The sequence below is a fragment of the Vigna radiata genome, chromosome 6 (assembly GCF_000741045.1).
Source record: "Vigna radiata var. radiata cultivar VC1973A chromosome 6, Vradiata_ver6, whole genome shotgun sequence".
NCBI lineage: Eukaryota > Viridiplantae > Streptophyta > Magnoliopsida > Fabales > Fabaceae > Vigna > Vigna radiata.
Window position 1 is genome coordinate 11,816,478 of NC_028356.1, and position 14,927 is coordinate 11,831,404.

The window sequence follows — 14,927 nt, forward strand, 5'->3', positions numbered from 1 at the left end:
ATACGAGTCAAAGGTCACAGGTAGACAGGTTCATTTATTGCACATTTAATTCTGAATTAAGATACCCGATCGGGCAACCAAACTGACTTAAGCATCGGAGTGCCTTTAGCAGGTACCCTCCGGGAGTCTGGAGCACAAGAGCACGCGAGAGAATTCGGACAGGAGGTGAAGCAGAGGAAATTGTGTAGGTGACTTGGATCTCGGCCCTATACCGGAACATTTTGGCGCCCACCGTGGGGCCGAGAGTCTAAGCCCAATGGTGACCACGAGGAGCACAACCGTTGAGGATCCGGCGGAGGCGATCAGAGCCTTGCGACAGCAGTTGGAGGATATGAGGCGGCAACATGAACAAGAATTGTCGGCCGTTAGAGAGGAGTGTGCCGCTCGAGTCGCACGGGAACGGGAAATCAGGGAGAGAGGTAAAGACCTGTCAGAACGGCAGCAGGAGGATGAGCTTAGGAATTCGAACGGTAGGGAGGGGACGGCCGAGCATAGTAGCGCCTCGGATAAGACTTGGAAGTTGGAGGACACGGAGTTAGAAGGGAGCCAGGCGAGAACGGAGAGAATACCCAGTACCGTTAACACGGTACCGGTTGGAGGGGCGCCGCTGGTGAAGGAGGAAGAGGTAGTTGAAGGGTTACCATTCACCCGGGCCATCATGGACGTCCACATTTCGGAGCATTTTGTGCCCCCGCAACTCAGTATATATGACGGTACCACCGATCCGGATGATCATATTCAGGCCTTCTCCACCCGGATGGCGTTCCGGACGGGCAACAGGGCGATTTGGTGCCGGGCTTTCTCCCTTTCGTTAGAGGGTGAGGCACTCGAATGGTTTAATGCCTTGCCTGCGGGTTCCATCCGAAGTTTCGAGGGGTTAAAGGAGATGTTTGGGCGGCAGTTCGCTGGTAGCCGAGCCGAAGACCCCACGGTCTTCGAACTTTCCAATCTTAGGCAGGGGAAAGATGAGACATTGAAAGCATTCATGGACCGTTACCAGAAGATGGTCCGAAGGGTTAAGGGGTTAAACGTTGAACTGGCCCTGCAATATGTGATGCCCGCACTTCGTCCAGGTCCCTTTAAGGACAGTGTGTGCCGGAAGAGACCGAAGACTATGGAGGAGTTAAGAGAGCGGGCGGCGGATGAAATGAGAGTGGAAGAGATGAAACAAGCGTACAAGAAGGAAAGCCAAGAGTTGAAGGAAAAGGCGGAGGGTAAGAAACCCGACGGGTCCTCGAGGACGGGGGGCTTCAAGCCGCGGGATGCCCCCCGAGGACCCAAGTTCCAACAATATACCCCGCTCAACGCCCCTCCTGCCCGTATCTTACAAGAGGCGTTGAGTGTTAATTTAATTCCCCCCCTAAAAAAGCGGCCTACGCCGGCCGGAGCTGATGGCAATAAGCATTGCTTGTATCACCAGAACATGGGACATACCACGGAGGAGTGTGTGACCCTACGAGATAAGATCGAGGAATTGATTCGCGCCGGACATCTGAAGCAATACATTAGAACGGCGCCCGCCGAACCTCGGCGAGGGCGGGGGCCAAGTCCCGTCCCTCGGAGGAATCAGGATCGGAGTCCAAGTCGGCCACTCCGACGAACGGACAATCGATCAAATTACGATGACCGAAGGAGGAGGAGTAGAAGTCGCAGCGGGGACCGTGACCGGCCAATCCGCGGTCGAATCAACACAATATCTGGCGGGTTCGCGGGTGGGGGGCCGTCAACTTCCGCCCGGAAGCGCCATGTGAGGGCATTGCGCTCGGTGAACAGTGTCCAAGCTAGCCGGAAATCCATGCCGCCGATAACATTCACAGACGATGACTTCCACGCCCCTGATTTGGAGCAGGATGATCCGATGGTTATCACGGCTGAAATCGCCCGGTATGAAGTAGCGAAGGTCCTTGTCGACCAAGGAAGCTCCGCCAATATCCTTTATTGGAAGACTTTCTTGCAGATGGACCTTTCGGAGGAACTAATCGTCCCTTTCCATGAGCAAATCGTGGGCTTTGCTGGAGAGCGGGTGGACACCAAAGGGTACGTGGATCTCCGCACCCGGCTAGGAGCGGGGCGGGATGGTGATGAGAAGAAGGTTCGGTATCTACTGGTGGATGCCAACACTTCATATAATGTCCTACTGGGGCGCCCGTGCCTTAACTCCTTCGGTGCCATTGTGTCCACACCCCATTTAACTATGAAGTACCCCAGCGACCGAAAAAGGATTATAACGGTACGGGCTGATCAGAAAACGGCAAGGGAATGTTATGTCGCCAGATTACGTATGTACCCTCGGGTGCCGAGGGCAAAAGTGCCACGGTCGGAGGTGGCCATGGCTGATTTGGACCCACGGGTGGGAACGGAGGACAGAATGGAGCCGCACGGAACGGTGCAGCCGGCCAAGTTGGGGTCAAGAGAGGATCAAGTCACTACAATAGCAGAAGGCTTGGATCCTGCGTTTGAAGACGGCCTAAGGGGGATATTATGGCGGAACAGAGATTTGTTCGCCTGGACCGCGGCCGATATGCCAGGGATACACCCCTCCATCATGACACATCGTTTAGCCCTCTTTAGAGAGGCCCGACCGGTGGCCCAGAAGAAACGGCGAATGGGCGCCGAGAAGGAACGGGCGGTAGAGGAGGAGGTGAGGAAACTGAAGGAGGCCGGGTTCATCCGCGAAGTGACATATACCACCTGGCTTGCCAACGTAGTAATGGTGAAGAAGCCTAGTGGGAAGTGGCGCATGTGCACCGACTACACAGATCTGAACAAAGCTTGTCCCAAAGATTCCCATCCACTCCCGAACATTGATAGTCTGGTAGATGGAGCGTCCGGCCATCGTTTACTCAGTTTCTTGGATGCGTATTTCGGGTACAACCAGATACCCATGCACGAGGCCGACCGGGAGAAGATGGCGTTTATCACTAATCGGGGAAATTATTGTTATGACGTGATGCCGTTCGGATTAAAGAACGCCGGTGCCACGTACCAAAGGTTAATGGACAAGATCTTCGCAGACCAGATCGGACGGTGCATGGAGGTGTACGTGGATGATATGGTCGTCCGGTCCGCAACACCCGGGGACCACCTACACGACCTGGAGGAAGTGTTCCAACAGGTACGCCGATATAACATGCGCCTTAACCCTGCCAAATGTACTTTTTGTGTCTCCGCTGGCAAATTTTTAGGATTCATGCTGACCGAGAGGGGGATAGAGGTCAATCCCGACAAGTGCGCGACCATCCTTGACATGCGGAGTCCTGTCAACTTAAAGGAAATCCAGAGGTTGGTCGGACGGTTAACGGCTCTTGCCCGGTTTATTCCAAAACTGGCCGACCGGATACGACCAATCCTAAAAAGGATGAAGAAGGGGGATGAAACAGGAAGCTGGGATGCGGAGTGCGAGCTAGCATTCGCCGCTGTGAAGAGCTTGTTAACCAACCCTCCTATGATGAATCGCCCCCTCCCGGACTCTGAGTTGCAGGTATACCTGGGGGTATCTCAGGAAGTTGTCAGCGCGGCCTTGGTCCAGGACGCCAGTGAACCCCGCCTGATATACTTCGTCAGTAGAGTGCTTCAACCAGCCGAGACCCGGTATCAGCTGGTCGAGAAGGTTGCTCTAGCTCTTCTCCACGCGTCAAGGAGGCTCCGCTCGTATTTCCAAAGTCATCAGGTGGTTGTCAGAACCGACCACCCCGTATCCAAGATCCTGAGGAAACCCGATATAGCCGGGAGAATGGTGAGCTGGGCGGTGGAGTTGTCGGAATTCGGCCTACGTTTTGAGCCGCGAGGATCTGTCAAGGGACAACACTTGGCTGACTTTGCGCTAGAGTTGCCTCAAGCCCACACTTCTGAAGGGTGGAGCCTTTATGTGGATGGTGCGGCCGGACGGGCGAACGTCGGAGCCGGGGTGGTATTAGAGGGACCAGGCGGTTTCCTCATCGAACAGTCACTCGTATTCAAGTTCAAGGCTTTTAACAATCAGGCCGAGTACGAGGCCCTGATCGCCGGACTTGCCCTGGCCGTGGACATGGGGGCCTGCTCCCTCACGTGCAGAACCGACTCCCAGCTAGTGGTCGGACAAATGACGGGTGAATTCCAAGTTAAAGACGACCAGCTATTGAGATATTTTCACAAAGCTAGCACAATGGCCAAGAATTTTCAACCTTTCATTATCAAGCACATCCCACGAGAAGAGAACTCCCGGGCGGACATGCTGTCTAAACTTAGCACCGGTAGGGAGAAAGGACAACTGGCCACTGTCATCCGACAGGTCTTGACGGAGCCGTCAGTGGAGTGCATGGCGTTGGGACCACCCGCCAACAATGATTGGCGGGTCGAAATTATGAAGCTGATGGCGGACCAGGATCAAGGGGCTAGCTTGAGACCGACAGAGGCCAGACGGCTGGCCCGCTACGTCAATATAGGAGGCGACCTGTACCGAAGAGGTTTCTCTGTCCCCTTGCTAAAATGCATAAGTCCAGACCAGGCAGCATATGTGTTGGACGAACTCCATAACGGGATTTGCGGCCTGCACACGGGAGCGAGGACGTTGCGGGCGAGGACCCTCAGGGCCGGATATTATTGGCCCACGATGGAGAGCGACGCCAAAGCGTTCACAGCAAAGTGCGAACGGTGCCAAGCCCACGCAAACATACCGCATGCCCCCCCCGCTGAGTTGCGAACTATTGTGTCGCCATGGCCGTTCGCCAAGTGGGGGATGGACATCGTCGGCCCTTGTCCCCCTGGCCGAGCCCAGAAAAAATTTATACTCGTTGCTGTGGATTATTTCACGAAGTGGGTAGAAGCAGAACCCTTAGCCTCAATCACCACCCGCCAGGTGCAGAGTTTTTTCTGGAAAATAATATGTTGGTTCGGACTCCCACAGGCGGTCGTAACTGATAATGGCCGGCAGTTCATCGATAAAAGATTGGAATCGTTCTTTCAAGGACTGGGAATCAAGCATGTCACCAGTTCGGTTGAACACCCCCAGACGAACGGCCAAGCGGAGGCGGCTAACAAGGCGATTGTGGCCGAGCTTAAAAGGCGATTGGGCGACAAAAAGGGAACCTGGGTGGATGAACTGCCGGAGGTCTTGTGGGCATATCGTTGCTCCCCGCACGGAACTACCGGGGAATCCCCGTTCAACTTAACTTATGGGACTGACGCCATGTTGCCGGTAGAACTGGGGGAACCGTCATTACGCAGGCAAATCCAGGACTTGCAGCTAAACGAGGAGGAGTTGAGGGTCGAGCTAGACTCCGTGGACGAGCGTCGGGATCGCGCCGTGTTGCACGCGGAGGCCTGCCGGCGGTTGGTGGAGCGGCGATACAATACTAAGGTGCGACCAAGGCACTTCCAAGAGGGCGATTTAGTATGGAGAAAAACTGGAGATGCCAGGAAAGAGCAGGCGCACGGAAAATTTGCGGCGAAATGGGACGGCCCATTCCGGGTGCTAGAAGATTTGCAAAATGGAGCTTACCGCCTTTCCGCCCCAGGCGGCCGGCCACTGCGGAATACTTGGAACGCCTCCCACTTGAAGTTTTATTTCAGTTAAACCCACGATGTAAATACTTTTGAAGAGTTAATGAAGCCCAAGTGTTTACTTCTTATAGTTGCAAGATGACCAAGTGGTGAACGACGTCTTTTCTCCGGGAAAGACACTGCCACTTCCAAGCGGGTGGTGAACGGCGAGTTCTTTTAGAACCACTGCCACCCGACCATGACGATGGGTGGTGAACGGCGAGTTCTTTTAGAACCACTGCCACCCGGCCACGTCGACGGGTGGCGAACGGCGAGTTCCTTTGGAACCACTGCCACCCAACCAAAGCACCGGGTGGTGAACGGCGAGTTCCTTTGGAACCACTGCCACCCAACCATAACACCGGGCGGTTGACGACAAGTTCCCTTGGAACACAACCGCCCGTGCAACGCGCCTCGTAAAAGGACCGCCGACGGCGAGCCTTATAAAAGAAATCATCGCCATCCGAGCAATTATACTACTTCAACAAAAATAAAAATCGCGCAACATAATGAGAAAACCAAGCAATTCCATTATCAAAAAGAGGGTTGTACAATGTACACTCTAAGTTATAAAATCAAAAAGCGTTTGGACCAAAACCGGTCGGTTAACACCAAACGCATAACAACCCCCCTAACCCAAAAAGATAATAAAAGTAGCTATCAACTATCCTTCGCCGGCGGAACGTCGTCCTCTTCCCCGGGATTTCCGAAAGGGGAACCATCTTCCCCTTGTGAACATCCAATCCTAAATCCCAGTCCACAGAGGTCGGGTCAAAATTGAAAAAATAGGCGGCCTGGCGGATGGCTTTGAAAAAGCCCTCTTCATGTTCCAATTGGACATCCTGGTTGAGGCACGTGATAGTATCCGCCACCTGTTGCTGTTCCCCTTGCAGGCGGATGTTCTCGGCATGCAGCTCAACCAGTTCTTCATCCCGAGACGAGACCTTTTTGCTCGCTTCGGCCAAGGCGGCCCGCTGGCGGCTATTCTCTTCCTGCTCTGCCTCGTATTTCAACCCCAAATCGTTAAGCTATTGGGTGAGAGTCTCCACTTCGGCGCATGCGTCCGCCAGCTTCTTCTGCAGACCCGCCCGCTCTGCTTCACAGTTAGCATGTTCAAAGGTAAGCGACTCCAAACTCGCCTTCGCTTCAGCACCCGCCTTCTTCTCGGCTATCAACTCCCGCTGAATAGCATCCAGCCCCCGGCGGTCAGCGAACTTTTCCGCATACCACATCAGCATGGCCCCCCAGCTACTATGCTCCAAGGCAGCCTTAAGCAGCTGTTGTTCTGAGAGCTGCTCTACGATTTCGCGTTGCGCCGAGCTCATACGGAAGTCGAGCCGGTCGCTAACGCTGAAAGCTGGATCCATAAGACCGCCGGGAAGAGGTTGGGGGGTACGCTCCCGCCTGCTCCTCTTTGAGGAGGATCTTTCACCCTCCTTAGACCTCTTTTTCTTCCTTCGAGAAGCGTCGGCACGGGAGGGGTCAGAAGTACCGGCCGCGGTTTTCCCGGCGTCAGCTACGGTCACCCGGGGAACCGACCCAACGGGAGGGTCGACAGGAGTAACCTCCGCGGTCCCAACGGCGCCGCCCAGCGGAACACCCACGGGAGTGGGATCAACGCCAGTAAGCGGAATACCCACGGGAGTGGGGTCCGCGCTCGCCCCTCGGCGGACGACCTTGAGAGTAGGTTTCGGAGGCGGAATCTTCACATCACCGCCCGTAACCAGGCGAGGATCCTTCTTCTGAGCAGGAGGGATATACTTCGTCTTACGGGGGCCGGGGAATGACATGGCACCTGCAGTGGACGAGAGTAAAATCAGCCAGGACGAAACATAAACATAACGATACAAAACAATAAAATCGTACCAAACGCCACGTTAATAAAATCCTCGTGGCATAGGCATTCAACCAGCTTGCGGGCGGGGAGGCGACGGGGGAGATCGTTAATAAGCCTTACGGCTTCACGCTCAGACGAAGTCAGATCACACGCCGGCACCGACTTTATTTGGGCCGGCTCCTCAGTCCAGTAAAAAGGGAATAGGGGTTCACCGGACGGATCCACAAATTCCTTCCGACTGCCCTCTTTTATTATTATTTTGAAGAACTTGTGTTTAAAGTCCTTGAAAGAATCCGCGTAGTTTTGAAACAAACCCTGTTGGATGGACCTCAACGATACCTAACCCCGCGCCGTAACCGGCCGAACGTGGAAGTAATGAAAGAAAACAGATGTCGAAAGCTCGACGCCTAAAGCCGAACACACCACCACGAACGCCTGAGTACAGGCCCAACTGTTCGGATGCAATTGGGCGAGGGCGACATTCATTCTCTTCAGGACGGCAGCCTGGAACCGAGTAAATGGGATCCGCACCATCATGCGACGGAACAGATATGTATACACGAAAAAGAAATCCTCGGAGCTCGTCCCTTTCCCGTGACACACTCGTTCGTTGGGATAACACACGCCAATCCGAAAAAGTTGGGCGTCCGCCTCATCACGAGCTATGAAGGACTGGTTGGCCCACTCCAAGAGGACTCCCCGGTTCTGAAACTCGGATTCATAGGTTCCCACGTCATGGGGGGCCCAGTCGTACCCCCTTATTGCTGGCCATCCTCCGGCCGGTGTGGGACGGATGGGTTCAAGCTCCACGCCTCCCTCCAGGAGATAGAGAGTCGTCCCATGTATGATTCGGTCTGCCGGCTGCCCGGCGTCTGACTGATCAACCCTCGAGGATGACCCCGAGCTGCGCGAACTTCCACTTCCGCTTCTACTTGACGAATCCCCGCCATCCCCACCCGCCGAACCAGAAGACGATATGGTAATTGCCATTTATTTTTACCTGGTTGGGAAAGAAATGCCGAACGGCTGCTGAGGAAAGAGTGAGTAAAAGGTAAGTCTGAAGCAGTCAAACGACTCCTATTTATAGCCGAAAAATTCGTAACTGCCAACCACATCGCACCGTTCGTTTCAAACCTCATCAAGGGTCCAGATCGCGCGACTGTTCCACTCCCCTGTAACGTCTCCAATGGCAATCCCACACGTGGCGCTCCACTTTTAAATTTCCCGCTCAAATTTTTCCTACCCCAATTTACAATAACGCCCTCGCCGGTCCACGGGTGACACGACACACTTCCGTACAGACGGGCACCGCTTATAAACCCTACGACTTTCTGTCTAGGGCTTGAGGGGCCTGATGTACTAGGGACCACCGACCGGTCAGGGTCAATGCCGGACGGAAGACCATCGTTGTCCGGCATTATCTGGTGTAGGCGAAGCCGGCGGTAGAAAAAGGATCCCCCGAACGGACCCGACAGCTAACGCCCTAGCTTCCGTATCATTCCACTTTCCGCCGATACTAACAGCTAAGGATTACTGTCTGGTGACACCGCGACCGGACGGGCGGATACAAAGATCCACCCGTAGAATAAGATTTAAGGGGAGGCGTACGGTCGGCACAATGACCAGACGGTCACGATCAACAGGGTTAAGGTAAGTGTGGAAATATTAGCGTAATCCCGTGTTTTAGATGGCTGGGCCACAATTGGGCCTTAATTAAGGTAACCTTAATACAAGGCCCATGTCTACCACTATAAATACGAGTCAAAGGTCACAGGTAGACAGGTTCATTTATTGCACATTTAATTCTGAATTAAGATACCCGATCGGGCAACCAAACTGACTTAAGCATTGGAGTGCCTTTAGCAGGTACCCTCCGGGAGTCTGGAGCACAAGAGCACGCGAGAGAATTCGGACAGGAGGTGAAACAGAGGAAATTGTGTAGGTGACTTGGATCTCGGCCCTATACCGGAACAACTTTGAAATTCTTTTCAACTCAAAATCTCATCAAGCACAGGTTCACAAAATCTATACAAATATTTTACCATAGTCGAATCCATTATGAGTGTATTCGACTGAATTAGGCCTTTGTCACAACAAATATAAGTTCATAAAGGTGTTTGTGATTTTTTCTTCAAAAATGTGCAGAAGTAATCAAAATCATTTTATCACACATTTCAATACAAGCATGTTCCATAAATGTAACACATAATCAATCATAGGAACACACATTGCAATTCAACAAACATGTTCAAAAAAAACATTGTCCAGTCTAGTTTGTTATATCTGTTGAACATGTAATACTGGAACTTATGTACTGGTATTAAGCAGTGTGTTGTCATCATCTAAAACCAGTTTGATATAGAGTTTTTTGTTGTCAACAATCTCAACAATCTCCCCCTTTTTTGATGATGCATAACCATGATTAATAACTCAACCATGTTTGTACCGTTCCACATATGACAGAGTAAAAATCAGGGATGTACATGGCCTTCCTCTCCATCAGCAAATGCCTCTCCTGTACAGTCGCATAATGCTCTTCATGCTTCTTAGAGAGGAACCTAGGAGAGTAAAATCTCCTTGGTCTCTCTGGCTCCTTCCTCTTGTTGCCCATGGTTCTCACTCTTTTTAAGGATGACATTCCTGTGTCAAATAAAACCAATAACATCACAGAAATTCATTGTTTAGAGGTTAGTACATCATCAATTAAATTTCCAAAACACATATAGTCCATTACTGAGGGAAAAACAGGGCCCCCCAGCATCCAAGCGTTCAGCAAATCAAAAACCCTAAACCAGATGAATTCCGCTCAGCCGTCAGGGAGACCGCTCAGTGGTTTTCAACTGGGTTTTTCACAAACCGTATTTTAAAGGTCCTAATCTCCACTCTAACACCCATTTTACCATTTCAGATCAATATCATGCAATTCAATCAGTTTAAACAATTTCTATTTCATCAAATCATGCATAGAAATCAAAAGCCCTAATTTATCATGTTCCTAAGCATGTTCTTAAATTAGAAACCCTAAAAATTTAAATTGCACAACTTACTTGAGTAGAGATGTGATATGCTTGCTAGACTTCCTTCTAATTGATGATTAATGCCTCACCAATGCACAACCCTCAACCAAAAACCCCAAGATTTGACAAAACAATAGTGGAAAAGTGAGATTTTGGTGAGTGTGAGATGAGAAAGTGGGGAAATTCTCTCTAGAAAGCCTTTGAAAGTGAAAGAGGAGTGTTATGGCTTAGGGAGACCGCTTAGGCGAACTACAAAGAAGAAGTTTGGAAGTGAAAACCTCAAAAACCGCTCAACTTTAAGAAAGCTCGAGCCCAAAACACACCACAACCGCTCAGCGGTCAAATGGACCGCTCAACGGTTTTGCGATAAATTTATCTTCTTCTTCTTTGCTTGCTTTAGAGAAATCTCACCCTGTAACACTCAATTCCAACCTTCAAATTTTCACTCATATGTCTTTCCCCTCTTAGATGCAACATTCAAACATGCAATGCACTTAAAACAGAGTTAAAAACAGATATAATCAACTCGGTTGCCTCCCAGGTAGCGCTTGTTTAACGTCACGATCCTGACCCAAACCTGCCTAGCACTCATCAATAAGTGCTTATCCTTCCAACACCCTTCAGTAGGTGTACTTACCTGTATCCTTCGGTAGATACATAAAATTTTAGCATCCCTCGGTAGATGCTACCCAAAAGTTTTTAAAAATCCAACAAGTTACATGACCAAAATCAAATAAACCTAAAACTGAAATGTTTTACAACAAGTGGGATTGAATCAAATATCTTCAAGTCTTTCCATCCCGGTTGGGGTCTTCATCTACCCAACTCATCAATTGCCTTCTATCCACTCTTTTGATGGCTTTACTATATGGTCTTTTAATCTCCACCATGCCATCTTCTTTGATCTTGTTGACAATCCACTTTCTATTCTTGAATCTTACCTGTGAACCTCGTGGAAGTGGCGTATCTTCTAGGTGGATTGTTCCTCCTTTATCAACCTCCTCATCTTTAGGTACCTACAAAACATTACAACTGTTAGAATTGGTACCTGTTGTGCTATCATCATCATCTGATGCAACTTCTCTCCTGGACTTTCTATGCCTGCTCTTTTCTTTACTCTAACATTGTTGTCTTTGGAGCCAGTATGCAAAAGCACACTAATAAGCATCTTCGAAGTAGCAATGAAAGGTCTTCCCAGAATCATTGGAATCCTCTCTCAATATTCCATGCCCATAACTATAAAGTCCCATATAAATTCCAACTGCTCCACACGCACAACCACATTTTCCACCATACCAAGTGGAACCATCTGCCACCGTCACAGTAAGATTAGACAGTTTTAATGTTAGTCCTCCAATTTTTCTCAAGAAACGCTTGGGCATCATGTTAATGCTAGATCCATAGTCTATCATTGCTCCTCCTACATCAACATCATTCACAACGCATGAAAGAGTCAAACAACCTGGATCATTTACCTTAGGCGGATAATTCTTCTTTGGAGGTTGAATATCAAATTCCTGCTCCTCTTCATCTGCATCTAAATCTATTATATCTCCAAGATAATATTTCATCCTTTCAGAATATGCAGGAATCTGTTGACTTACTGAAGGCACCACAGTCACCTGGTTATAAATTTCTTTAATCTGCCCATTGTGACTGAATCTTATTTCCCCTTCTTCCTCACCTTCACTGCTATCTATCTCAATAATTTCTCTTTCCTCCTTTTCCTCATCACTGCTTCCAATCTCCATAACTTCCCTTTCAGCCTTTCTTTTACTCCTTTTAACAACAACTTTGCATTCCTCTTTAGGTTTAACATCAGTGTTAGCCCTAAATTGGTTCTTCTCAATAGTTTCTACCCTTTTTGACAATTGTCCGCCCGACGCCAAAAACAGCCGCCCGGCGCCACGGTCAACCGCCCGGTGGTGGTCAACTGCACTTTGGTCAACTTTTCAGCATTCCGATCAATTGGTTGATTGGTTGACTTTTCTGGTTGACTGATTGACTTTTCTAGTTGACTGGTTGACTTTTCTGCATTTTGTTTGACTTTTCTACACTCCAACCATTTGATAATTCAACCATTCTTTCAAATCATTCCAAAAACCTTTATCATTGCCGCCGGGCGATGCGTCGACTCTTCAAATCTTCATTTTTCTACTCTTTTCTTGAGTCAACGACCTGTATCTTTAACTCCATTCTTTACTTTTCTCAAATTAGCTACAAAACAATGCAAAACAAGCATAAAATCGCTAAAAACAGCTTTTGACTCTCTTCAGACTCATTTATTGAGTCTTGCTTGATTCTAATCTCATTCCGAGTAGTAAAGGGTGTAATTTGGTCTGAGAAGCTTAATAGAACACTGTTTGTCAGAGGAAAGTTCTCAGAAGCTTTGTTCAAAGTTCCCTTGCTTGGTCTCGTGAAAGGAGAGGCTCGCGTATCGTGTGTCGATAGCCGGAGCAGACTCTCTTCGAATTAGCAAGGTGCTCTGCCTGGTCTTGTGAACGGCGAAGCTCGCGAATCGTTGGTCGATTGCCAGATCGATTCTCTTCGAGTTGTCAGAGTGGTCTTCTTCCGGTTCGCTCATCGAAGGAAGGTTCTTTTATATTTTGTTCACTTATTGTAAATCTGCGAGATTGTTTTTAGTGGAACTGTTAATCACTTTTTACAGTGATTAAAGACTGGACGTAGATTTTGTTGAATCGAACCAGTATAAAAATACTTGTGTGATTTTTCTATTCCTACACTCACTTCATTTTACGCATATTAAGTGTTTGATAAATTTTCTTAAAGAAAATTGATTTGCGAAAAAAGGACTAACTTGTTTGTTAAAAGTGACAGAACACGCTTTCCGCTTACTCTAAGTTTAATTCCGCTGCATTATACTCTTCGAACCACGCTTTCACTGGTACCAATAATTTCATTATCTTGTAATCTGTACAACTGTATTTTTACTGAAAATAGTTAATCACTTTTTATAGTGATTAACAACTGGACGTAGAATCTTTTAATTCGAACCAGTATAAAAATCATTTGTGTGATTTTTTTCTTCCCTACACTCCTTAATCTTTTAGGACTCCAACTGTTCGATAAAAGTTTTACAAGAAATTTAAAACTGATAAAGGAACTATTTTTGTGACCGAACACGCTTTCCGCTTACTTTAAGTTTTATTCCGCTGCGTCATACTCTATCTCAAAACCATACCCCCACTGGTACCAACATATCATTGGTACACAATTTAACCACATATATATGCAATGACACAAATATCAACAATCTCACATTATTATCTCAACTTAGATATAAAAACATGTAAAGAACAAAGATAATATCATAATACTAATGATTAAAGCAGTCAGTAAGGATAGAAGAAAATTCCAAAATTAGAATTTTTAACCCAGTTTAGACGCAGTTGAATGCTTTAACTCATCAGTCGAATGCATTGCTTTCCCAAATGTTGAATTTCAAATGTATATGTCCAAAGCAATGTTCTTCATGCAAAACCTTACAAAAGCCTTTTCCAGATCAAGTATAGTGGTTATGCAAGAATAAAAACAAATCATAACAGAAGTCAATGTATAAAGATGCATGATAGTAATAGCACAATTGACTTCATCCATAACTCAGTCGAATCAATCAAACAGGGTATTTGATTTTATTTAACAGTTTGATTAACTGAATTGATTTAAACTACTGATATTATTTCCTTGGATAGAAACAGATATTACATTGATCGAGCATAGAACAAGGAAATACAAATCAAAACAAAGCAAAACATCAAAAGATGGCTTTCTAAGTCATTCTACAAGATGAAGAACCTAGCCTTAGACATAACACACTTCTAATTTTTCTTTCGCTTCTTATTCATAAAGGTCTTGAGAATTATATCACTTGCATTTTCTTCTGATCTTGTTTTTTCACTATCATCATTGCTTCTATGAGATGATTTTCCAGAGGAGCCTGCATTTTCAGAATTTTCATGTTCTCGGCTGTTGTTTTTCTGTTCACTAATCCATTTCTAGATCTCAGCTAGTTCCTTCAGAACAATCCTTTCAAATTCATTCTTTCCTCTGTATTGATTCCCTTGAGAGGTTGATGGTGCATTGTTGTCATTATAGATTTCATCTTTGTATTTCCAGCCTTTAGATGTTTTCTCCATGTGCATCAGATGAATAACAGTCTTATCCACAAGACTTGAACCTTGATATTGTTCACTTGATTCACCAATGCATTCCACACCACACTAAATTAGTATCTTTGAAATGAAAACACAGTAAGGTAACTTTCCTGATTATGATTTTGTCCCTTTTAGCATGTTATCAGAAATTGCAGCAGGCCAGTCCACCTGAATATTCTCCTTTAAGGCTTTCAGTAGCATCAAATCTTCAGTGGTTGCTTGGGCATAATTTCCTCCTCTGGCCATGAAAATGTAAGCAATGGTGTAGATAGCCATTCTCTCGTCTTTCTTCATGCCACCAGTTTTGCAGTTAGAGTTTACCTGAAGATCATCTGCATTTCTCAGGCACCGTTGGTATTCATCTAGCTTGTTAAAACC

At 47.7% G+C, this 14,927-nt stretch overlaps 1 protein-coding gene across 1 annotated transcript; it reads left to right on the forward strand.

The window, feature by feature from the left end:
- Positions 1 to 256: 256 nt before the first annotated feature.
- On the forward strand, positions 257 to 5,554 carry LOC106763436. Its single transcript, XM_014647629.1, has one exon. The coding sequence runs from the start codon at positions 257 to 259 to the stop codon at positions 5,552 to 5,554; it is 5,298 nt and encodes a 1,765-aa protein (XP_014503115.1).
- Positions 5,555 to 14,927: the final 9,373 nt, after the last annotated feature.